Source organism: Pseudonaja textilis, chromosome 1 (assembly GCF_049901715.1).
Source record: "Pseudonaja textilis isolate UNSWEBS1 chromosome 1, rPseTex1.2, whole genome shotgun sequence".
In the NCBI taxonomy this organism is placed as follows: Eukaryota; Metazoa; Chordata; class Lepidosauria; order Squamata; family Elapidae; genus Pseudonaja; species Pseudonaja textilis.
The window spans coordinates 330,036,731-330,061,668 of record NC_141990.1 but is presented as its reverse complement, the minus strand read 5'-3'; the positions used below and the strand labels follow the sequence as shown (position 1 = coordinate 330,061,668).

At 41.4% G+C, this 24,938-nt stretch overlaps 1 protein-coding gene across 7 annotated transcripts in view; it reads left to right on the top strand.

Moving 5' to 3' along the window:
- PALM (paralemmin) overlaps nucleotides 1–24,938 on the top strand; it is a 123,236-nt gene that overhangs the window by 90,856 nt on the left and 7,442 nt on the right. For 2 of the 7 annotated variants that reach the window (XM_087922818.1, XM_026698899.2), the window contains exons 3-8: nucleotides 6,866–6,946; nucleotides 8,496–8,626; nucleotides 13,607–13,727; nucleotides 14,170–14,191; nucleotides 16,939–17,007; nucleotides 22,957–23,088. In XM_087922818.1, coding sequence (XP_087778944.1) covers nucleotides 8,577–8,626; nucleotides 13,607–13,727; nucleotides 14,170–14,191; nucleotides 16,939–17,007; nucleotides 22,957–23,088 — 394 coding nt within the window. In that variant the 5' untranslated portion in view covers nucleotides 6,866–6,946; nucleotides 8,496–8,576. Of the gene's footprint in view, nucleotides 1–3,145; nucleotides 3,332–6,865; nucleotides 6,947–8,495; nucleotides 8,627–13,606; nucleotides 13,728–14,169; nucleotides 14,192–16,938; nucleotides 17,008–22,956; nucleotides 23,089–24,938 lie in introns of those variants that run through there. The other 5 variants (XM_087922814.1, XM_087922812.1, XM_087922816.1 and 2 more) reach the window with 5 other exon arrangements.

Genomic DNA, 24,938 nt, shown 5'->3' with positions numbered 1-24,938 from the left:
ATGACCACATGATTCACTTAATAGCTGCAGTGATCCATTTAACAACTGTAGCAAAAAAAAAGACCGTAAAATGAGGCACAACTCATTTAACAACTGCCTGGCTTAACAATAGAAATTTTTGGCTGAATTGTGGTCATTAATTGAGGAGTACCAGTATACAGTAGCTTGCCCAGCCAGTGTTGGTGGAGGTATGGTTTTCTCCTTGGTAATTCTTTGATGTGTTGCAACTAACACCAGTCAAAGTTAATACATTATGTGAATGCAGCTGCTCTGTTATCAGAAGTCGTTTATGTAAATATAACTGTATGTTTGAACCATGACCATGAACCCTTTTAATACATTTAATAAATAAAAATTTGTGGAAGAAATATTGTAGTTTAGCTAGCACTGACAGAATCACTCAGCATCTATAGAGAATAGAATAGAATAGAATAGAATAGAATAGAATAGAATAGAATAGAATAGAATAGAATAGAATAGAATAGAATTAGAAACTTTATTGCCACTTTAAATATACACTAATCAGCATACATTAAAATGAAATTTCATTGCATTCAGCTCTCAAAGAATAACCATTATTCATATACCCACATACATATATGACACCCAGAAACATCATAGTCTACTTCAAATGTATAAATATAAATAAATATAGAAGAATCCTGCAAGTTCACAAGATGAATGGCATAAAGAACAAAGCCCTACAGAATGTGGTAGTCCCGCTAGAAATACTTCGAAACCTCCTCCCAGAAGGGAGCAAAAGAAACAGCCCATGAAGTGGGTGTGTGGGGTCTCTAACAATGCTCTGAACTCTAAGCAATAGCACTTATAAGCAGTATCCTGAATAACGGGAGGTGGGCTTCCTATAACGTAATAGTGTAGTTTTCGGTGGAAGCCATTGATACATTGGTCAAGGGCTCATTCGCACATCTGTATCCACACTTTTGTTGCTTGGCATTTAATGAATGGCTGAACTGACCCTTCACTAAAGCATTGTGGAGTCTCCCAGTCACTTGCATTAATGTTGTTACCTAGTCAGGTAATGAAACGTCTGCATGCAAACAACCAAACTCAGAGAACATCAAGGACTCCGCAAGTCAACCCTGAGCTAAATACATTCTCTTCTATTCAAACAGCAATTCAGAAATAATAGCAGTCGGGTTGAAAATTGAAAAGTGGCAACCATTTCCTAATAATAAAAGATTTAATGTCCTGATCCTCCCATGAGATTTATTTAGCTGGGCAACAGAAGATGCCAATGTGCATCAAACACTCGCTATATAAATTGCAAAAGGTTATTTTCTTGCACTGCTTATAATATGTATGGTCCTTCAGTGAGAAAATCAAGCCCTTCATAACAATCCCTTATTGTTTGCCTTGGGGAGAGAGATTCAAGCCCTGTTCCGGCTCAGCGCACTTCCTGATTTACTTCATGTTCGATTTCCCTTTCGAAAATAAGAACAAATGTGTGTCCTGTAAAGAATAGCAGCCTGTCTGTCTTCCCTGGGAGGAAAAGGGCCCCGAGTTTCCATCCACCCTAATTAAATTAAAATTCCATTTGGAAATGGAATTCCATTTGGAAATAGAAATATGTGTGAACCCGTTAGAAGTGCAATAAGAAAAAAAGTAGAAAAAAGTTTAAAAAGAGAAAAAGAAATACGTAAAAATAAATTGTTGAGGTAATTCCCCGTTAGGAGAATGAGCGCATACAGGGAGACGTATTTGAGAGAAGTGTTTGAATAATACACACATAGCACACAGATACACTGTACAGTAAATGTAGGTTTTTACTTCCAGAAAGGTTTAAGCAAAGTTCAAAAACAAGCAGTCCAAAGTCATTCACAGGTTAAATCAGTCAGTTTTCCATCCAGGGATAATCCAATAACGAAGTCCAGTGTCAAAAACAGTTCAGTATCAGACTTACATCAAATCCATGAATATCAGTCAATTAGGAAAAATGGAGGAAAGGCAAAACTCTCTAACAGAAGGAAACAGAGACTGACTCTCTTCTGAGACTAAGACTAAACAACCCAGGTTTGTGGCTCCATCTTATGGCCGTTTGAGAAACCACACCCAATTACACTTTTATGATTCTCTTAAAGAGACAGTATTAAAACGTCTATCCTGGTTTATGTATTGTCCAGCCCAAATAGCTGTTAGGTGACTTATATTCCTAACATAAATATATCAATGTTATTTCTCTCTTTTGCTTTTTCTGTTTTATTTACTCTCATTTTCTCCGTTCTATTTTATTTATTTATTCGATTTCTATTCCAATTTCAATTCGTATTTGTTCTTATTATTCTTAATATGTTAAAACTTCTAATTTACTATATATTATTAAATATGTTATAACTTATAAAATATATAATATATATTATGGGATTGGTTCTGCCCTGATCAGATCCATTTTAAGTGCTGCATTCAGATATGGACACTAGATTACAGAAAGGGCAGTGATATCTCCCTCTCTCTCTCTCTGTCTCTCTCTCATACACACACACACACACACATCTATCTATCTATCTATCTATCTATCTATCTATCTATCTATCTATCTATCTATCTATCTATCTAACTAACACCTATCCTTTCTGAAATCTAGTGCCCATAACTGAATACAGTATTCAAAATGGTTCTGACCAGGATAGAACCAATACAGCTCATAATCTTGATTCTTTGTTCCTCTTAGATAGTACTCTCCTTTTAAGCAGATGCATCACTCTGCTGGCTCCTAATTAAATGCTTGGATGGGACTCATAGGAGATACCAGAAAATCCCAGGGCAGTAGCCCAGAGATTTAAAAAAAAATCCTCAAAGGAGGGAATGTTATGGATGTGTCATGGAAGTCATCAGGAGTGGCCTGTTGCTTGAAAGTTGGCCTTTGCTTTATGCATTCTTCTTTTTTTTTAATGACTGCAATTTTCATGCAACTTCATTGTTATCCTCTTTGGTTTAGCAACACTTTTGGGGGGGAAACGATTGATTGACTGATCCAGATGGAAACGCTTGAGGAGGATTGTTCTCAGTGGTCACAGTGTGGTCATGAGCTGTTTTGTCACTTTAGACTGCAGGACATGGAATAATCGATTTAAATTAGAGGAGGGTGGGTTCCAGCTGACTATTTCTAATGCTAGGAGCAACGTGATTACGGCTCCTCTTCTCTAGTCGTGTTGAAGCACAGGCTGAACCAGTGCATGTCAGGGTTGCGCAAATGTGGATTTCTGCATTGAGTCAAGGGGCGGACTCCGTAGCCTTAATGGTCTGGTCCGAGGCTATAATTTGCGATGAAGGCAGCACTGAAGCATCTTCAGAGGAGTTTTTGAAAAAGGTAGGCCATGGTGGCTGATTCATCCATCACCCCGAGTGATCCATTTTGCTCCTGAGAGCACTTCTTCCCGGCTGTTTGAGTGTGTGTTTTCCTCTAGTTCTTGATTTGACAGAAAATTATGCCAGCCTAATTTGCATTGCCCTAAAACTTGAGTTCTGATATATCCCAGCGATCAGGTTGGTTCTGTCCTCACAGCTTTACCAGGGGACAGTTTAAGGACAGTTATCAATGACTCCCCTGTTTTGTTTTCTGTCTCATCCGGCTGGTGGGGGGAAAAATGCTACCAATTGCTTTCTTGAGCAGGCAATGGGTGGGGCAAGTCTGCATGGCTGAGTGGGGGGCCTGGAAGAAAGACTTACTTAGACTCCTGAGTCAGTGACGGTCATAAAGCAGGGCATCATGTAACTGACCCGATTTTATCACCTTTTTTTGCAGTGGTCATTAAACGAATGCAGCTGTCATTAAGTGAACATTAGATTCGCTAAGCAAACCCATTATTTGCTGTGGGCTGTTTTGTTTTTTAACCAGAAACTAGACATAAATGTCATTTCCAGCAAAAATGTTGTAAATTGCAGTCAGGTAACGATGGGATGTTGCAAATGGCCAATGTAGACGGGTTGCTGAATGTCCAAAGTGTGGTCATGTGACTGTGTGGGGAGGGTGGCCATTGGGACTTCAGAACTGGGTCATAAATACCCAATTTTTGTAAGATCTGTTGTAACTGAGTGGTCGTAAGTCAAGGACTACCTGAACTTTCAAGTTGCCCAGGTGACATGTTGCTGGCATGGAGGTGCTTCATGCATGGTCACTCTCACAGGCTATTTCTGGACATGGGGTCTGCTGGTCTTCTGAAAGACCTCTATAAGTCTGTGTCCAACAATCATCCAGGTCAGGGAAGGTGGAGTAGGGGAGGGCTTCTGGGGTGGTGGAGGTTTGGTAAGGAGCATCGGGGTGTTCCCTTCCCTTTATGCCTCCAACTGTACCTCTGATCTGGAAATTGGCAGAACTCTGTGATCAGTTTCATGCCAGCTTCCAAATTCTGCAAATCAGTAAATGTTGCAATAGAATAATAAGGCTGGGAGGGAGGGAGTGTGGCCAGCAGCACCCAGAAGTCTCCTATAGAGCACACAAAATAATGATGATTGAGTAGGTAAATTGGCACCACTGTCCCCTCCAATGATAAAAACAGCACAAAGCGCAGCCAGACAAAAGTTGCAGAAGCAGCAGAAAACCTGCAGTGCCCTCATTTGGGACACAACCAGCAAAACACGGGAGGCAGAACCCAGTTCTCTTTCCCGATTGAAATCCCTTTTTCTACGCAGAGAGTGCGAGTCTGGTTTTTGTTTTGTTTTGTTTTTTAACTCAAAGCCCACCGCTCTTCCAAAAGGCCACTAAACACATGTTTAAAAACATCCCAGTGTTCTTCCACCGGACCCATTCATATAAGGACTTCACGTAAGGTCAGGGTGGCACTTTGCAACTGGACGGAAGGTGGCCAGTAGGGGCTCCAGATCCCAACCCCTGGTTGTACCGTCGCTATCATTGTGATTGAGTCATCATCAACGTTCATGCGGCAAGACTTGTGCTGAGAGAAGAACAGGAAAGACATTAGCTTTTAAACCAGGACAGCTCAAGTTGGGTGCAGTCTACCTTTGAGTGGGCTGGGGATGAGATGAAGCCTGCATCATGAGGATGTGCCCTCTAAAAATACTTATTCGGGGTGTTTTGTGCCACGAGCATCATTTCCTTTGCCTCCTTGGTGTTCTTCAGCCGATTCTCCCTTTGATTGGATGGTTTCAGCATTAAGTCTCCAGTTCAACAAACAAAGAGGCCAACCAGTGCCATTCCCTGTGCATTTTTATGGTGCTAAATGTTTCTAGAAAGACTGTAAGCTCCTTTTGACCCTTTAATAAGGGTCAAATAATAACCTCCTGTAGAGTAGATTCTCTCCCCCATAGACGACCCTGCCGTATAGTCTAGCAGCTCTGGAAATTTTCTTAATTGCTGGAGAGTCAGTAAAATGGAGCAATATCATGCCATCATTTTTTCAGGGACCTGACATCTGAAAAATTACATGCAATCATTAAGCAATCTGTGCAGTTTAGGAGAAACATAATTATTTACACCAGGCTAAGTACAATGGTGGTAATCTGAGTTTGGGACCTCAGAATATCACTTCTGTACTTCTGGATTTTGACCAAAGTTTTAATCCGAAGAAAAGATCCAGGCCTATGCAATCAACAGACCACCAATCCAATAAAGTCAGATTCTAAAAAAAACCTGAGAAATGTCTTCTTAATGACACTAAGTGTATTTAACTGCTTCTGGTGAGTGATCCCAACAGGCTTGTTATCCCATCAACTTGGCATAGAATTATCTGGAAGTTTAAGGCCACCCTCGGAATACTGCATCCAATTTTGGTCACCAAGAGACAAAATAGGCCCTAGAAAGAGTGCAGAGAAGAGCAACAAAGATGATAAAGGGACTGTAAGCTAAACCATAATGGTGAACGGTTGAGGGGACTAAAATTGTGTAGCCTAAAAAAGAGAAACTTTAGGGGTGACATGACCGCCATCTTCCAGAACTTGAGGGCCTGTCACAGGGAAGAGGAGATCAACTTATTTGCCAAAGCTCCTGAGGGCAGGACAAGAAGTAAAGGATGGAAGCTTATCAAAGAGAGATCCAATCTGGAATTAAGTTGACATTTCCTGATAATAAGAACAATTAACCAATGGGATAACTTTGTTTGTTTTTTATACTTGCACGGTACTCTTCACTTAGAGGTGACTCTGGGCCGCTTATAAACAATCTTATCTCTAAGAAACTTGGGTGCTCCATCACTGGACAACTGTAAGATTGGAACGCCATTTGTCCAGGATGGAATAAGTTCTCCTGCCTTGGAAGGGGTTGGACTAGAAGACCTCTGAGGTCCCTTCTATGATTCTAAGTTCTGGAAACCTCTTTCTTTCCTGTCCTTTTTAAATTAAAAACTTTTTCTAGGGTGTTCTGGAGGAAAACAGTTTCTTTTTTAAAAAACTATTGCCTTCTACCAGAGGACAGAAGACGCTTCAGTGAACAGCACTGAAATGCACTGAAGCACAAGATGGATTTACTTGTTTTCTAGATATAACAGGTGGTATCATTGCTTGATTTGACATTTAGTTGTTTGGCTAAACAACTTGGCTAGTTGTTTAAAGAAGCTGCCAGAAATAGGCATTATTGGTCAGGACAATTTAATTTTAGTGGATCTCTTTTATATCAAGACATCTAAGAAAATTGGCGTAAGGTCATTGCTTAATTAAATCATCACTTAAAATAAGGACCAAATATTCTTAAATCTCGCCCAAAGGACATTTTCCCCTTCTTTTGACCACCATTCCTAAAACTGTCAATCAAAGGAAAATTGTAGGGGAAACGAGCTTAAGGATCTGTGCAGCTTTTTTAACACCTAACATTGGTTTTTCCCTTGGGGACCCAAAGTTTAATTCTCGCTCCCTCTTTCCCCTTCTTGCCCTCTTCTCTCTGGGACTGCAGGAAAAGAGAAAACGCCAAACGGAGATTGAAAACAAACGGCGACAGTTAGAAGATGACAGGCGCCAGTTACAGCACTTAAAGGTATTTGAGGGGGTTCCAAGCTCCTAATTTGCTCTTTCGAAAAAGAAATTCATTATTTATTTATTTTTTATTTGTATCCTCCTCCTATTTGCCCCACAATACCAGCCATTGAGGTGATTTGGGCTGAGAATGTGTGACTGGACTGATGTCCCCCAGCTGGCTTTCGTGACTAAGTTGGGACTAGAACTCTCAGTCTTCTGGTGATTGGCCCAAAATCACCCAGCTGGTTTCCATGGCTACAGCGGGACTAGAACTCACAGTTTCCCACTTTTTAGCCAGGTAGAGAATTTTGGACGAAGGAAAAGTGTGCTGTGAGCCACACAATCATAAATGCATATGAATCCATTACCCAAATGGAATAATGGGTGTCCTCGGCAACCACTTGTGGAGAAGTGGAGGAAATTCAAGTGATTCGGTACCATCAGGTTGTTACTGACTTTTAGTAACAGCATAGATATTTTCCAGGATGTTCTTTCCTCAACCGGGTCTTGTAATGAAATCTAGCAAAAAGATTATTCCTGCATGCTTAAAAGGCAAAATGTAAAAGTTATTGTAAATTTCTAAAATATAAATCAGAAAAGGCTATTAATTACTATTGCCTTCACATTTCTTCTGGTCACATGATTAATTCATCATAAATATTTATTATTGTGGCTTGTTAGGATTTTATCTATTTTTATTGGTTGCTTCATTTATTGTTGTGCATTGCCCAGAGTGTCCTGGGGAGGGGAGATAGACAGCTGTATAAATTTCATTAATATATTTTTTGATAAATAAATAACTGAACCTAGGGTTCTAGGGTTCATACAGGCCATTTCATCCTACACCCCAGGCAAAGGACCGAGTTTGCATTACGCTGAGCTGCACAACCTCCCACAAAAGATTAATATTAGCTGAGTTTAGCCTATTGTGCAAAGGCATTGCTAGGTCTTTCTCTGTCCTGATTAAGCCTGTGAGCCACCACAGCTATCAGGTTATGCAACAGAACAACACTGGGGGAGGGGTGCATATAAGGAATCTAATAGAAGCGAATACAGGTATTCCTCAGCTTACGACCACAATTGAGCCCAAAATTTCTGTTGCTAAGTGAGACACTTGTTAAGTGAATTTTGCCCCCATTTTACGGCTTTTCATGCCAGACTTATTAAGTGAGTCACTACAATTGTTAAGTTAGTAACATAGTTGTTAAGTGAATCTGGCTTCCCCATTGACTTTGCTTGTCAGAAGGTCACAAAATGATCCCAAAAAGGTCACATGACACCTCTTCCCCCCCAAGACGACTCAGTTGCCAAGCTTCTGAATGTTGATCACGTAACCCTGGGGATATCGCAACGGTTGTAAGTGTGAAAAACAGTCGTAAGTCACTTTTTTCAATGCCATTGTAACTTTGAATGGTTACTAAATGAGCTGTTGTAGGTCAAGGACTACCTGTTTAATGTAGCTTTGGGTTGCAGAGTCCTTGGTGCTCCTCACAGCCTCAAGGTCAGTGAGCACCAAGGACTCCATAATAAGGAATCCCTTCTCCTTTTTTCTTTCTGTTGTCTTCAAGTCAAAGGCCCTGCGAGAGAGATGGCTGCTGGAAGGAGCTCCATCATCCACAGCTGAAGAGGGTGAAGCCACAAAGAAGCTGATGGAGGAGGACAACTTGAAGGCCAAGGAACTGGAAGAGAACATCCAGAGGTAATGGCAGCCTTCTCCAAACCATGAATTTGGGCCAGGCTTCCCAAAAGATGTAAGTTTAGCTGAAGATAGCCAGCAGTTACTACACACCTTGAGGATGGCAGGTTGAGAGAAATTGGTACATATTAAGGTGGAACCTTAACAGGGAAAGTTCCTAAAAAACCTTTCCAAGTGATGGAAGTGATCTAGAGCAGGGGTGTCAAACTCGCGCCATCATGGCATTGTCACGTGACTTATCGTGACTTTTTCCCCCTTTGCTAAATAGGGCATGGGTGTGGCCAGCTCATGACGCATCTGGCTCATGGGCTGCGAGTTTGATAGCCTTGCTCTAGACGATTGGACTGGATGATCTTTGAGTTCCGCTTCCAACTCCACAGTGCTTCTATGCTGTGCATTTAACTGGACAGCATGTTGATCTAGTGGTAAGATTCAAATTTTTTTACCACTGGTTCTGTGAGCAGGGCTTGGTGGGTGTGGCTTTGTGGGCGGGGCAGGGGAAGGATAATTGCAAAATCCCCTTTCCCTCCCCACCCCACTAACCTGCTTTCCAGCTCTGGTGGTATTGGCCGGTTCTCCGAACTACTCAAAATTTCCACTACTGGTTCTCCAGAACTGATCAGAACCTGCTGAATTCCACCTCTGCGTTGATCCAATGAGATGAGCCATAAGTCTAAATCTGGCTGGAACAGTAACCTTGGCAAGATCGGAAAGGGAGTCTCCGCCTGGAGGGCTGTTAGTGGCCCATGATATTTTCCTGTCTAGCCCCGCCGGTCTTCTCTTCTCATATCCTGCTCCCACTCCTGGACCCACTCCTTCCATGGCCTCCATCCCTAATTGCTCAGCTGTTTCCTACTGTTTCACTAGGACGGTAGCGCATAGCCAGGACAGGGTGGGGTGGAGGAGACTGGAATGGGGCTGGGGACAGTTTGGAGGGAAGCGAATCACCAAGATGATGAAACTCGCTTAGCAAAATGAATGGATGAGAAGCAAAAGGACTTCAAGGAAAAACAAAGAAAGTCGATTGAAAAAGCACCTTTGGGACAATCGTGCCTGGATGACTGGGAATCTCCATAGTCACTTAGAAAAAGTTGAGAGGCCACCAGACAAAACTAATCAGAATACTTCAATATATTCCTGTATAGATATTATTATACATAATTACCGGTAGTCCTTGACTTACAGCAGTTCCCTTAGTGACTGTCCAAAGTTACAATGGCACAGAAAAAAGTGACCTATTATGACCATTTTTTCACACTTATGACTGTTGCACCATCCCCGTGTCATGTGATTTACATTCAGATGCCTGACAACTGACTCACATTTATGATGGTTGCAGTGTCCCAGAGGGTCATGTGATTCCCTTTTGCAACCTTCTGACAAGCAAACTCAATGGGAAAACCAGATTCACTTAACATCCGTGTTACCAATTTAACAACTGCAGTGATTCACTTAACAAATACGGCGAGAGGAGTTGTAAAATGGGGCAAAACTCACTTAACAAATGTCTCACTTAGCGACATCAATTTTGGGCACAATTATGGTCATAAGTTGAGGACAACCTGTATTACACAGTATATCCCACCAAATGTATATCCTAGTACCGTGATGGCGAACCTATGGCATGAGTGCCAAAGGTGGTACGCAGACTCATTTGTGCTGGCAGGCAAGCTGCAGGCAAACTTACCTCACTGGGCATGTGCACACTTCACAGCTGATTTTTGGCTGGTTTGAGGCCTTTTTTGGCCTCCCAAAAGCTTGAGGAAGGCTTCTGCAGGCTTTGCAGGCCGAAAATTAGCCCCGTTTTGTCACTTCCTGTTTTTTCCGAAAATACTGGCAGTGATGAAGCAGAGCTAGTTTTCGGCCTGCAGCCTTTGGGAGGCCGAAAAAGGCCTTAAACCGTCCGAAAATCAGCTGTGAGGCACAGTGCAGGTAAGGGGGCAGCGGGGGTGGGTACTTGGGTGGGGATTACACACGCAGGCATACAAGCGCGCACACAATTTTTTGCACAGGAGCCCAAAAGGGTTTGTTACCACTGTCCTAGTAGTATATCCTACAGGTTGTTCTCGATTTACAACCATCTGTTTAGTGACTGAAGTTACAACAGCACTGAAAAAAGTGACTTAGGACCATTTTTCACACTTATGACCATGGCAGCATCCCCGTGGTTTACTACTCTGCTCCTTCCCATTCTCAGTTTATTCAGTAAGATGCAACCAATTTCCCTTCTGTAAAATAGTTGTGCTGTCAAATTCTTCTTTCAATTGCAATAACCTTCTCTGCCTCCCGCCCTTGTTGTCTTCTTTTGGCTGCATCCTAACCTCCGAATTTGGAAGGCCAAAGAAAGGGGAGAATGGTGAGGATTCTTGGCATCCAAATAACACGCAGGAGAAACAGGGAGGGGTTGCATAAGTCGAGCCAATTCTTGCTTCCTGCCATTAGGTGGGTGTTAATTTGCAGTAACAGTGCCTAGCCCACTGCCCCTTCTTCTCCACTCTCCTTCGGACATTCTCCACACTCAGACCCATTAGAGCAGTTTCTCAAACTTGGCAACCTTTAAGATGTGTGGACTTTATTTAGCAACTGTGTTAACTAGCCTAACAACTGCTGTGATTCACTTAACAATTGTGGCAAACAAGGTCATAAAATGGGGCAAAACTAACTTAACAACTGTCTTGCTTAGCAACAGAACTTTTGAGCTCAACTGTGGTCATAAATCCTAGATTATCTGTATCACCCCTTCAACCTGTTATCCCAGCATTATTTTTCTTGTAAAATCTTTGTCCTCTCCACGGCTGGTTTTATTTAATGGTCTTTTAAGCAACTATTGCCTCTGTGCTGCCAAGTACAATGTTTTTCAAAATTGTGTTGCAATCAATTATACTCGTTAAGACATGATGCATTGCTACTTATGTAAGCAGGAGAAACTTTTAAAAAAATGCAGTGTGAAATTGGCTAAAAATGTTTCCTCAAGTTGAGCTCAACTTTTGGTGACTTCCTGAATATGTTGAGTTTTCTTTGAAGTAGCTATTTTCCACTGCCATATTCTGAGATGAATGATAATTTCTCAGTCTGGCCAAGATCCCAGGAAGTCCAGAATCAACACTGCTTAGATTTTTGGGAATATTTTTAGATGGCCAAGCTTACCAGCTGAGATGGAAAACCACCACACTGGGTTTTCTTATAAAACTGAATGTCCATGGAGATTCTCAGTCATCCAGGTCATGGTTGTCCCCAAAGTGCTTTTTCAACAGGTTGCCTGCCTCTTGAAAAAGCACCTTTGGGATTGATAATGCTGAATTGTGAAATTGAGTAGAGATTGGCTGAAGCATCAAGTGTGTGACAGGAAAGACAGGGTACATTTAATTTCTTGATACCCCCAAAGGTTAGCTGGCACACGTAGAGTTCTTTTTAAAAATAGCATGTGTGTAATGGACAGAAACAAAAAGTGACTTAACCTTTGCATATTTTCAGGAAAAAAATGAGCTAAACAATCAGATACATGAAAGCCTACAATTGCAGTGCAATTAGCAATGATAGGTGGTCTGTCCAGAGTTACTAACTGGCACTCATACTCACTTTATAAATACTTGATATTGTGCTACACAATTTAGCATGTGCCCACTAGCTAAGAGATTGCATTTTAACAACAACTTCCATCAGTGTAGATTTTGCCCAAGTCTACTTTAGAGAGCTTCTCTTACTGCAAATGCTGATATCTATTCAATGCCCATTGGAAGTTTTGGAAGTTTTCATTCAAACAGGCATATCACTTGCTCTAATCATGTACGTAGATTAGCATGTTGGACTTAAAAGACTGATAATATCTGAGATTAAACATCTGCTTATCTGCAAAACTTGCTGAGAAGATTTAACAACCCAAACTACATCACTAAGTTGTTGCAAAAGATGAAAAACAAGATTTCTGGCATCCCAATTGCTCCCTTTGGCAGGAGACTGAGATGAAATGTGACATTAATGAATTTTGCATTTCTCATATTATTTATTTTATTGTGCTTCAGTTTTGCCAGTGTGGTCCTTAGGGATGTATTAGCATTACATATAAAACCAAGTAGGAAGTCAATCCTAGAAAACAGGCAAAATAAACAAACTAAAACATACTAAAGTGAAAAGCCCTCCAATCTTAAAGTAGAATGTAATCACATGTAGCATAGCAACAGTCTAGATCAGCCTTCTTCCCAAAATGACAACTCACTTGAGTTTCACCCAATAGTTATACTGGCTAAGGAAGATGTAATCTAGCTGATATGGGCAGACAAACCTTGTTTTCTTAAATCCATTGATTTGGCCTGATTATTTTTGCTGTTGAGGAAACTCCACATGATGGGTCCCACAAAGAATAAGCATCTGTGCTGGTGGTCACTACTCATGAATTAAAAAACTCAAAAAATCAGTGAAGTTGGAGCAGGAATGGAAGAATTTAGGCAAGGGCCAGGCTATCAAATTATTATTTGCCTGAGACCTCTGATTTAATTCCTTATTTCTGCAGACTTAGTAGAACATACTGGAAACAGGAAGAATAACTACAATTTAGGTGGCAAATGTAGCACTCAGGGGAGAAGTTGGATTATTAGAGCTAAATGGTGTAGCTGAAAAAGAACTGCAACTTAGCTTACAACAGGGGTGTCAAACTGGTGGCCCATGGGCCGCATGCGTCACACATAGGCCACGCCCATCCCAGCCCTGCGAATGGAAAAACGTCATGAAATGTCACATGACAGTAACGTGACATGGCGAGATTGACACCCCTGGGTTACAATATAGTATGTTGAATTAAATTTGAGAAATGATTGCTTGTTTAGGGGGCTCTGGCAAGTCAGTTTTTTAATCCCGAAGAAAGAAAGTTATATCACACGATGCACACATCTAGGTGGCAAACCAGGATATCTTCTTCTGGAATTAGTATTCCAGTTCTGCAGGCTGTAAACAATGTTCAATAATTCATGTCCCTTCCTGGTCTAGGTTGGAGAAAGAATTGGAACAACTGGAAAATGGCATCTCGGCATCTTCCACCAAAGAGAACATGGCTGAGGAAACAACCAGAGTGGTGGTCAAGGAAGAGAAGCTACCCCACACGCCGAAGGTTAGAACCTGCTTCTTTCTCTCAGTGCGGTCTCCACACAGGGTTGTTGTGAGGATGGAACCAAAGACCCTCCCTACCATGTCCATATTAGTAGTTCACTGAAGAGAGCTTAGCGGGCAAATCTGATTGCTAGATGTAAGCCAGACTCCAATTATAACTAAAGCTAGACTCCCAACTTCTCCTTCTGGTTTGGTTCATGGATACAGGATTTGCTTAACCCATCATGCAATGCCATCCAGTGAGAACTGACTCGGTTCTCATGTTTCTGAAAGGTTTTATTAAAACTGAAGGCAACTGAGGCTGTGTAATAGGGAAGCCTTTAAAAGCTTTTGCATGTATCCAGAATGCTACGCATGCAGCTTTGACGCAGATAAATGTGCAAAGAAACATCTCTTTTTCTTGTTCTATTTTGGTAACCTACCTATGTCTCTTCTTCCCACAGACTTCTCTAGGCTCAGCCAAAGGTAGGTGCCAACACAGATCGCACCTGCTGCCTTTTTAAAGAAAAAAAAAGTATTGAAGTTGGATTTGAGAAATAGTAATTAGCAGTTCAGGATTATCTGCAGGGGGTAGGCATGATATACATAACATAGGAACAGTCAGGGGTGGGATTCAATTTTTTTAACAACTGGTTCTGTGGCCGTGGCTTAGTTGGTGGGCATGGCTTGGTGGTCATGTGACTGGCTGGGTGTGGCCAACTCAACATCGCTCACATTGAGGGACACATCTCCTCACCTGGCCTTTCATGACTGTGGGGATGCTGCAACAGTCGTAAGCGTGAAAAATGGTCTCAAGTCACTTTTCGGTGCCATTGTAACTTTGAATGGTCACTCCACACAAGCAAAGTACCAGCAAAGGAGGGGAAAAAAACTCCAGAGAAGTTCCTGAGACAGGAAGTCTAGTCCTGCCAAGAATGTAATAAGGGTTAACGGAGAGGCAGTTTCTGTAAGCATCACCAGAATGGTTCCTTCCTGCCTTCCTTACAGGATTAGGCCAATAATTTCTTCTAACATCCGGTTCTCCGAACTGCTTAGAATGTTAACAACGGGTTCTAGCGAATAGGTGCGAATTAGTAGAATCCCACCCCTGGGGACAGTGCTTCAATTGTGTGATTATGATATTTCACTTTTTTGAGCCCACTGCCCCACATAGAAGATGTTCCTATATAAGAGCTGCCTTTTCTTGCCTACACAAGAAATTGTTTTATTTTATTATTTATTTATTTATTTTTGTCAATTGCATACAAGATAAGAGTTATTATTAATAGCCCGAGATAATAGTCCTGCACAAAATAATTGTGCAGGAATCAATCAGAAATTCACTCCTTTTAAAATTAACCCATCATCGTCATCTTCATCATCATCATTACCATCATCAGTGGTGGGATTCAAAATTTTTTACTACTGGTTCTGTGAATTTTAAAATGCTGCCCCCAATCCCTTCCCCCTTTTTATGGAGGGTATTTGATTGCCCTTCTCAAATTAAATGTCCTGCTGGTGAATTGTTGTTTATATACCGTAACATGTTAGGTTATGGTATGGTTGAGTAGTTTGTAGTTTGGTATGTAACATGATTCCAGGCAATTGGGTTGGTGTACAGATAGGCCTCCACCTACGATCACAGTGGAGCTTGGAATTTTGGTTGTAAGTCATTGAGGTCACAACTCAAGGCACCACATGACCGAACTTGATTTTACCACCATTTTGATCACAGGTGGGCTGGGAGAATTCTGGGAACTGAAGTCTTAAAGTCACTGAGGTGGAGGAGCATTGATTTAAATTTTTTCTAGAAGTCAAAGCTTCGAATGATAAGAAACATTGAAGCTTTTGCCAATGCAAAGAGCAGAGAAACACAGGTAGTCCTTGACTTACGACCACAATTGAGCCCCACATTTCTGTTATTAAGTGAGACATTTGTTAAGTGAATTTTGTCATTTTACGACCTACCTTGCCACAGTTGTTAAGTGAATCGTGGCAATGGTTAAATTAGTGACAGGATAGTTAAGTGAATCTGGCTTTCCCATTGATGTTGCTTGTCAAGAAGGCGGCAAAAGAAGACACTGCAGCTGTCATGAATATGAGTCATAAGTTACATTTTTCAAGATCGTCGGAACTTTGAACCACCACTAAATGAACTTTTGTAAGTTGAGGACTACCTGTAACTACCCACCCGTCTTAGTTGCATTTGATTGTGATTCTGGAATGGGGACACTGGCAAAAACAATAAACCACAGAATGACACTTTTGATTGGGGCAAAACTTTAAGAGTTTCAGGGTTATTTAATGTTTTGTTTATTTATTAATTAATTAAAGTTATATGTTTGTTTTGTTTATGTATTGATTGATTAAAGTTATCTATCTCCTGACTACAATAACTGGGCAGTTGACAGTAAAAAAAAATAGGAAAAACAATGAAAAAAAAATAGAGTAACAGACAAGAATAAAAGGTGGCAAAAAGAACAAAACAAGGCAGGAACAGAAATGAAAGAAATTTACACAACCCAAAGGGGATTTCAATCACCTTCACCAAATGCCTGAGCAAAAAGCCAGGGCTTTAGCCTGCTGTGTGATCTCAGTCTTTATAAAACATTGGTTTACGGTTTGCATAATGCGCAAACCCAACTAATTGTGGCTTAGTTGATAAACAATAATTGAATGAGCCATGGCTTAGTGCAGGGGTTTCCAAACTTGGGAACTTTTAAGACTGGTGGATTTCAACTCCCAGAATTCCCCAACCAGCTAATTCTGGGAGTTGAAGTCTTAAAATTGCCAAGTTTGGAGTCCTCTGGCTTACTGCAAAGAATGAACCCTCGCGTACATCATTATTTAATTTATTGTTTATTTATTAATTAAATTTATATGCCACTATCTCCCTGAAAAGTGATTCTGGGCCATCTTCATAGTTGCCCATTCTTGATTTGTTAAGGATGCCAAAATGATGAAATGGGCATTACAACCGTCTCCTTCCCACCCAATTTCTCAGAAAAATCTAAACTTCAGGATCTTTGGGAGGATAACATGAGGGAGAAGGGACAATTATGCCCGTTAATGTTCTCTCCATGGAGGAGGTGGGACAGAAATGACAGAAATAAACTTTTATTGGAGGGGAAAAAAAGGTGTGGATAGGAGAGGATGCCGAGCCGGAAAGAGATCTGGGGAAGGCAATTGTGTTTGACCTTTCAAGTTTTTCCTTTTTTTCCCCCTTCCTGAAGCAGACAACAAAGTCTCCAACAGTCCCATAAAAGTGGTGGAAGGCAAAGGCAGCGGCTTGATGAAAGCAGGTAGGTTCAGTCCTGATGTCTTGGCTCAGACCTGGGAACTTCTTCGGGTCTCACTTCCCATGCACACCCCGGCCACACTGGGCTGGCCCTAACTGCATGCTGCTTTGCCTGCTTTCGCCAAGAAAGAACTTAGTGGAGGAAACTCTGTCTCAAGGCGTTGGTAGTTTGTTCCTTTGCAAAGCCAGAGGAGATGTCTCATCCTTGCTACATTACGTTGCTTGATGCTTGCCTCTATCTATCTATCTCTGTCTATAACGATAGATAGATAGATAGATAGATAGATAGATAGATAGATAGATAGATAGATAGATAGATAATAGATAGACAGACAGACAGACAGAGATAGCTGTCCTTTCTGTAATCTGGTACCATATCTGAATGCAACAGTCAAAATGGAACTGACCAGGGCAGAACCAATACATCCCATAATATATATCTTACAAATTATAAATATAATATATTTAATAATATTTGTAAACCTAATCGTTTAAAGAAGGAGTTCCTTAAATGTAAATAATCAATATAATATCCTACTTTGGTATGAAAAATTTATCCCAGAAGAGATGGATTTTTCATGTAGATGAACATTCAGACATTCAAGCAGCATTGTCCAAATGGATGTACCAATACTTCTTTTTGGCCCTCCAAGGATGTCTCGCCTCTTTCCCATGTCCGCATGCTGCACATGGGGACAAGTTCTATCACAAAATCACAGAAGTTCACCAGGCACATGGAACCTGTTCCTCATTCCTCTTGAAAGAACATCTAGTCCAACCTTTCACAATATGCAGGAATATCAGTTAAATCATCCATGTCTGGTGACTCTCCAGCCCCTTCCAAAATTGGAAATCCCAATGATTCCAGAGATGGAGAGATCCATAGATGGACTTCCACTGTTGTGTGCTATAAGTTTTATTGTCAGTCAGATTTTCCTTATCAGGGCCTGATTTGCCTTTTTTCATTAAAGATGTTTTTGGAATGGTAAGTGAATCTATCTGCAGTCATTAAATATAATAGCTTGCTAGCAGCACCTTCATGGGGATGTGGCCATGAAGTCCAAAGAATCCTTGAGTATTGACCTCACAAAGTGCAAAGAGTCCTTGAGTCTTGATCTTGCAGGACAAACCAGATAGGAATCACAACCAAATGAGCTAATTCTGTTTTATTGTAAAGTTAACATGGACAGAATCTTGCAAGTCTAAAAATACAGTCTTCTCCCTTACCAAATCTTCAGCACAACAAGGATTTCTTTTGAGCCTCTTCCCCTACCCACTGTCCAGTTGTGAGCTACACTTTCTCTTGTCTAACTGTTCCCTTGGCAGTGTTCCCTTGCCCAGTCTCCCAAGATCTTTCCCATATACCATCATATTGAGCTACCAGAAAACTGTAATGGCGTAAAAGTTGCTGCCATGGTAACAATTCCTATCCTTGCACTCTTGATTCTGGCAAATGGTCTCTCTTTATTTACAGTCTACAACTCGCATTAAGAACAGGGATTGGTGGATTTCCCTTTTTTTCTCTCTGCCAGCCTCCCAAAGATCACCAGCTAGTGGGGAGGCAAATACTCATAACTCTCCTTAATATATATTGGGGTGGGAGGTTAAAAGTTTTGACAGAAGTTTAGAACAACAGGTCCCTGCTAAAAGGAATTGTGTAAAACACTTGCACCAAACTAAAGCTGACCATTGGGCTCCTTCTGCACACAGATTTTCAGAAGTGCTGTTCTAGAACTGCACTAAACCTGTGTTCAAAAGCAGCCTAGAACAGCCCAAATTGTCAGGCATAGGGAGAGCTGAATTTTAAGGCAGCAAAGAGAGTGTGGGTTTTCTTTCTACTTCATACATGGACCCCCAACCACCTCTAGTCAGTTCAGGTTGATCCAGGCCTCTGAGTCAGGAATCAATTCCAAGATCTGGTGGGTACTGAGGGAGAGGCTCAGTTAAAAGACTCAGTTTCTGAAAACAGAACCAGTCTTGGAGAACCATGCTGTGATCCCCAAGGGAGGGAAAGGTACCTGCATCAGCCTAAAATTACCAATAGGTGATTGGCTGATAACCATTGCTAGGAGACACCTGACTGCAAGACTGACCAAATGGTTGTTGAAGTGCATCATGGCAAAAGGATCAAAGTTTGATGCTTGTTTAAAGGGATTTTAATGCCAGAACAGCTAAAGACAACCTTATGAGTTTCCATAAAGTTCTTTAAAGTTGTTGGTTCCCAAATCTTCCGACAATCAATTTCTGTCCCCTCGGTCCAATTGAGCCAGATTTGTAGAGAGAGATGATCCCAGTTTATTTAAGCCTTCTTCCATCTGAGGCTGAGATGGGGCTGAAACAGCTACCCCACCTCTTTTTAAATTAGGATTCTCATAATCTAAAATATACATGAAAATAAAGATAATAGGGAAATGGCAAAGAGAAAAAGGGAAAGGAGAAGTGTAGGATAAAGGCCAAAAGAGAAAAAAGCATTGATTTCCAATCTTTTTCAGCAGAGTGAAAAATGTTTTACTTTAACATGCAGCACTCAGTAAATACTAGCTATTTCTATAGCACCAAAGTAATCTAATCAGCAAATCTCAAAGTCAAGATTGCATTTTCATTTTATTTATACAGCTGTCCATCTCACAGTAGTGATTCTGGGCTGTGTACTATCCTATCCTACTGTACCCTACTCCACAGGTGTTTGTTAATGAGATAGACATTATGAATTTAATAAGATGCATAAGTCCTATGCCTAAAGCGTAGGACTAAGGTCATGCTTTATCATCTGTTTACAACTTCACCTCCTGAAAAGCTATTCCAAATGCATTTTAAAAGGCCAGATTTGGTGTTCCTTTTTTGCACTTCGTTGGCCTGGATTTTTGCCTTGATACAGCCTGAAATGACACGTCCTCCATTTCTACAAGGTCAAAGGAAGAATGGCCAGGAGGGTGAGGGAAAAAACAACCCAGTCATCACAGAGTTGCCTTGGATCTGCCCTTGATAAATGTTGCTTTAACTAATGGTGTGTTACCCATTAGCTGCATCACAGCTATCCTAAACTGGAAAACCTCTTGAGTGAGCTTTACAGTTTGATCTGTTTTGTGCTTGGGGCTCAAAGGCAGCTTCGATTGTGGTGATAAATTTGTCTCCTTTCTGCTCTGTTGGGTGTCCAGCTCTAATAGGACATTTTAATCAATAAGAACAGGCAGGGAGATAGCTGCAGCCTCAGAAGTCCACCTCTCCCACAATTCCAGACAAATCTAACATGCATTTATTTATTACTCTGTTACATCTAATCTTGTTTTTCCTAAGGAATTTAAGTCAAAGTGTAGAGTGTTCTCTCATCCCATTTTTCCCTAACACAGAGGTCTCCAAACTTGATAACTTCGAGACTTGTGGACTTCAACTCCCAGAGCCGGCTGGAGAATTCTGGGAGTTGAAGTCCACAAGTCTCAAAGTTGCCAAGTTTGGGGAACCCCTGCACAACGTCCCTGTAGAGGTGGGCTGTGATGACTGGTTCAAAGTCCCTCATAAGCTTCTGAACTGAGGAGAGATAGAATCTGGGTCTTCCTGCTGCCAGTCCACCTAATCACTAGGCTACACAGTCCTAGCTCTTTCCCCCAGAAAATTATTTTATGACCAATTAGTGTAGTTAATCCCTTACTCTGCAAAAGTTCATACTATATCACAGTTTTAGGAGAAACCACATTTAGAAATGTGTGGTTTGAGATAAAGTACATATTGCATTTACATTTATGTTTGGAAATTATAGTGTATTTAAACATGCTTTTCAACAAGCAGGACTGATGAAACTGGAAAACTCTGAGCCATCCTGAATTAAAACTAAAAATATGCCGAGAAAGCAGCTTGTTTTTAAAAACGTTCTGGCCCACCTATGTCCAAATTTTATGTGCTTTCAAGGACAATTGTCAACTGGCATGAGCCCAAATTTGGTGACACCTTTCCTTAATCAGGCAGGCTGCACACATGTAGAACTACATCTCCCATCTTAGCTAGCCACTGTGGTACTTTGGCTGGAAAATATAGTCTCTGCAATCCAACACATCTAAGGGCACCAGACTGAGAATAATTTAGCACTTTGGAGGGAAATGCTTCCTAAAATTCAATTCATTGTTTAATCTAAATCTCATTCGGCACTTGATGCTTTGCATTTTTGTTTTTAAGTAATTAACAAGCCAAAGTGGGAGTTGCATCTCAGCTGAGCACACACAACATCATGCTGTGTTTTTGACATTTCACTGTCCTGCTTCAGAACTCCTTTGCTGAAAGTATGCAGACCTGTTGCCAAAAAAATAGGTTTACAGCTATTTCATGTTCCTTCCTGACCTGAGATCATGGACAGCCTGCAAACCCGGTCATTTATTTCTTTTTCTGCCTGCGAACAATGACAAAGTATATTATCTTTGTCAGAATAAGCAAATGAACTTTGGGCTGGTATTATATTCAAATGGTGGCTGCAGGTTTGCTGAAGGATGAGTGACAAGGCAGTCTTATCTATCCTGGCTGGTTCAGCCTCCTACTCTGCACATCTGCTTTGCCATGCCTCCTAACTTTCCATTCCAACTTTCAATCATGTCTTTCTCTCCCACTGACAAAGAAGTTAACCTGGCTTTTAATCCGAATTCCTGTCTGCTTTGATGTCCAGTTCAGCATCCTTTCCTTTTGGTTTTGCTTTTACTTATTGTTGTTCCCTGCTTAGGAAATTTGCTGTGCCTAATCTTAGCCTTAAAATGCCAAAATTTGGCCAATCTCAAAAAGCTAAACCAGGTTCTTGAATAGAAGATCCTTAGGAAAATCCAGGGCTGTTGTTTAAACCAAGAAATCCGGAAAAAAGAAAAACATCCTGGAAGAAAGAAATGATAAAATTTCTTTATGTTAATTTTATTAATTAATTAAATGTTTATGCTGTCCATCTCCCTTATAAGGTGATTGCAGAGGAAATGTCCAGGAAGTCACCAAATTTGACTTTAGCTGAAAGGAAGTCTCTTTTTTTTTAAAAAAAAAAAGATTGCTCATTACTCATACTTACTACTCCATCACAAACAAATCATCTTTCTTTGAGCTACGGTGGCGCAGTGGTTAGTGTGCAGTACTGCAGGCTACTTCTGCTGACTGCCAGCTGCCTGCAATTTGGCAGTTCAAACCTCACCAGGCTCAAGGTTGACTCAGCCTCCCATCCTTCCAAGGTAGGTAAAATGAGCGCCCAGATTTTTGTGGGCAATATGCTGACTCTGTAAACCGCTTAGAGAGGGCTGTAAAGCACTGTAAAGTGGTATATAAGTCTAAGTATTATTGCTATTGCTTTTCTTCTTCTTTGCTCTGTTCTCCTGCATATACACCTTAGCACTTATGCAGGGCCATTCTGTGTTGACTGATTCTTAAATTCATCTTCCCTTGGCTTCATTTAAGCTTAACTGCTTCTTTTTTCGCTTCCTATCTTGTCCGCCTTTTCCAAAAGCAAAAACTCTGAGAAATAACCTTTCAGCTAAACCCACATCTCATCTTTAGCTAAAGGATCAATTGTAAGCTACTGAGAACATGGCTAGAGAATTCTGGGAGTGGAAGTCCACACATTTTAAAGTTGCCAAGGTTGAAAAACACTGGTTTACATCACTCCCAGATCAACATTTTAGAAATGCTGACTGAGATACCATCAAGGAGAGCCGCAGATAGGCTCTGCGAAGAATTTGGAAAGCAACATTTCAGAGGCTCTTTGGTTTGCTGCTCCTTGGAGCTCAAAGGCCTTCGCTTGCCTTGTGCATCGCTTCTTCTCTTTGCCTCTAATGCTCCAGGCCTACCCACAGGACCCCCCCAGCTGCCCTGTGCCTCCCACCTTCCCTGCTCGTACCGAATGCTTCATTTCCGAGCTCAGGGAGGGAGAGGTCGGCGGGCGGAGGGGCAGAAACGTTCTTTTCTTGTCGCTCACTGTGTCCTGTTTATGTCCCAGCTATGTACTCTGTAGAGATCACTGTGGAGAAGGACAAACTCACAGGGGAGACCAAAGTCCTGTCCAGCACCACTAGACTACCCAAAGAGAACTCAGTTCAGGGAGTCAAAGTGTACGAGGACGAGCTGAAAGGTATGCACTGGAAGGGAGTGTCCACAGACCAAGGATGGGTCTGGCACTCCTGCAAACATCTCTCATGCTCCCTGGTACTCAGACTCCCTGGGAGTGCTGAGCAGCACATCGTATTGACTCAAGAAGACCTGGCTTCCAGAGGTGGTATTCAGCAGGTTCTGGCCAGTTCTGGAGAACCGGTAGCGGAAATTTTGAGTAGTTTGGAGAATCAGCAAATACCACCTCTGACTGGCCCCGCCCCCATCTATTCTCTGCCTCCCATTGAGTCCCAGCTGATTGGCTGGGTCTTCTTCAGTTGCCCTGCACAGGAGAACGGAGCTGGAAAGCAGGTTAGTGGGGTGAGGAGGGAACGGGGATTTTACAGTATCCTTCCTCTGCCTCCAAACCAAACCACACCCACCAAACCAAGCCACACCCACAGAACCGGTAGTAAAAAATAAATTGAGTCCCACCACTGCTGGCTTCCTTCCCACAGCGCAGCTGTGGGAGGTTGTGTTTGGAACTGTGTTGGGGTTCTGATGGCATAGCAATTCAAGGGCAGTCCTGGTAGTCCTCTAGTTATAGTAGTTCATTTAGTGAAGGTTCAAAGTTACGACGACAGTGAAAAAAGTGATTTAAGACCACTTTTTCCACACTTAATGATCTTTGAAGCATCCCCACGATCAGGGGATCAAAATTCAGACACTTGGCAACTGGCTCACATTTATGACGGCTTCTGACAAGTAAAGTCAAGGGGGAAGCCAGATTCACTTAACAACCGGGTTACTAACTGATCAACTGAAGAGATTCACTTAACAACAGTGGCAGGAAAGGTCGTAAAATGACTCAGCTTTCCATCCTTCTGAGGTCGATACAGTGAGGACCCAGATTATTGGGGGCAATATGCAAATATTTTATAAACTACAAATCTACATTGAAAACCATCCAGAGAGTGCTGTATAGCGCTATGAGGTACTGTACAGTTAGTCCTTGACTTACAGCTACAATGGAGCCCGAAATGTCTGTTGCTAAGTCAGACATTTGTCCTGCCCCATTTTAGAACCTTTCTTGCCTCCATTGTTAAGTGAATCACTTGCAGTTGATAAATTAGTAACCTGGTTGTTAAGTGAATCTGGCTTCCCCCTTGGCTTTGCTTGTCAGTAGGGTTGCAAAAGGGATGACACTGGGACACTCCAACTGTCATAAATATGAGTCAGCTGCCAAGCATCTGAATTATGATCACGTGACCATGGGGATGATTCAAAGATTGTAAGTGTGAAAAAACAGTCATAAGTCACACTCAATGTTTCTCAATGCGCTGTTATTTTTCAGCCTTAGTATATAAATTGTTGTATTCAGATATTTTCTCCCATAGTTTTTCAAAAATTCAGCAGCGTTCCTTTCTGTGATAGCGATGCCCGTGAGATCAGGTTCCTAACAGTTTGCATATTGAAACCTCACAAAATTTGGGTCTCATTTTGCAAAAAATTTTCGGGCACAACCCCCCCCTTTTTTTTTTGCAAACAGTAAAGTTGAATTTTCTATATAAATCCCAATGAACAATATTGAGAAGATTGTGCTGTTGATGAAGATGATGATGATTTTAGCCCAAAGTTTTTAAGTCTCTGCAGGTGGCAGCACCTTGTCAACATCGGTTGATTTTCAAGCACTAAGCAAGGTCACAACAGGTTACAATACAGATACTATTCAGATGGGAAATCCCTTAGGTAATTCTGGGGCAATAGGCTAGGGTGGACATTCAAACGATCTGGGAAGAAAAGAATCAATTCTAGAGCATTGGGTGATCATACGTAGGAGTAAGTTACAATAAAGGGCACTTCCCCCCCTTTTTTCTTTTTATCAGTTTAAAA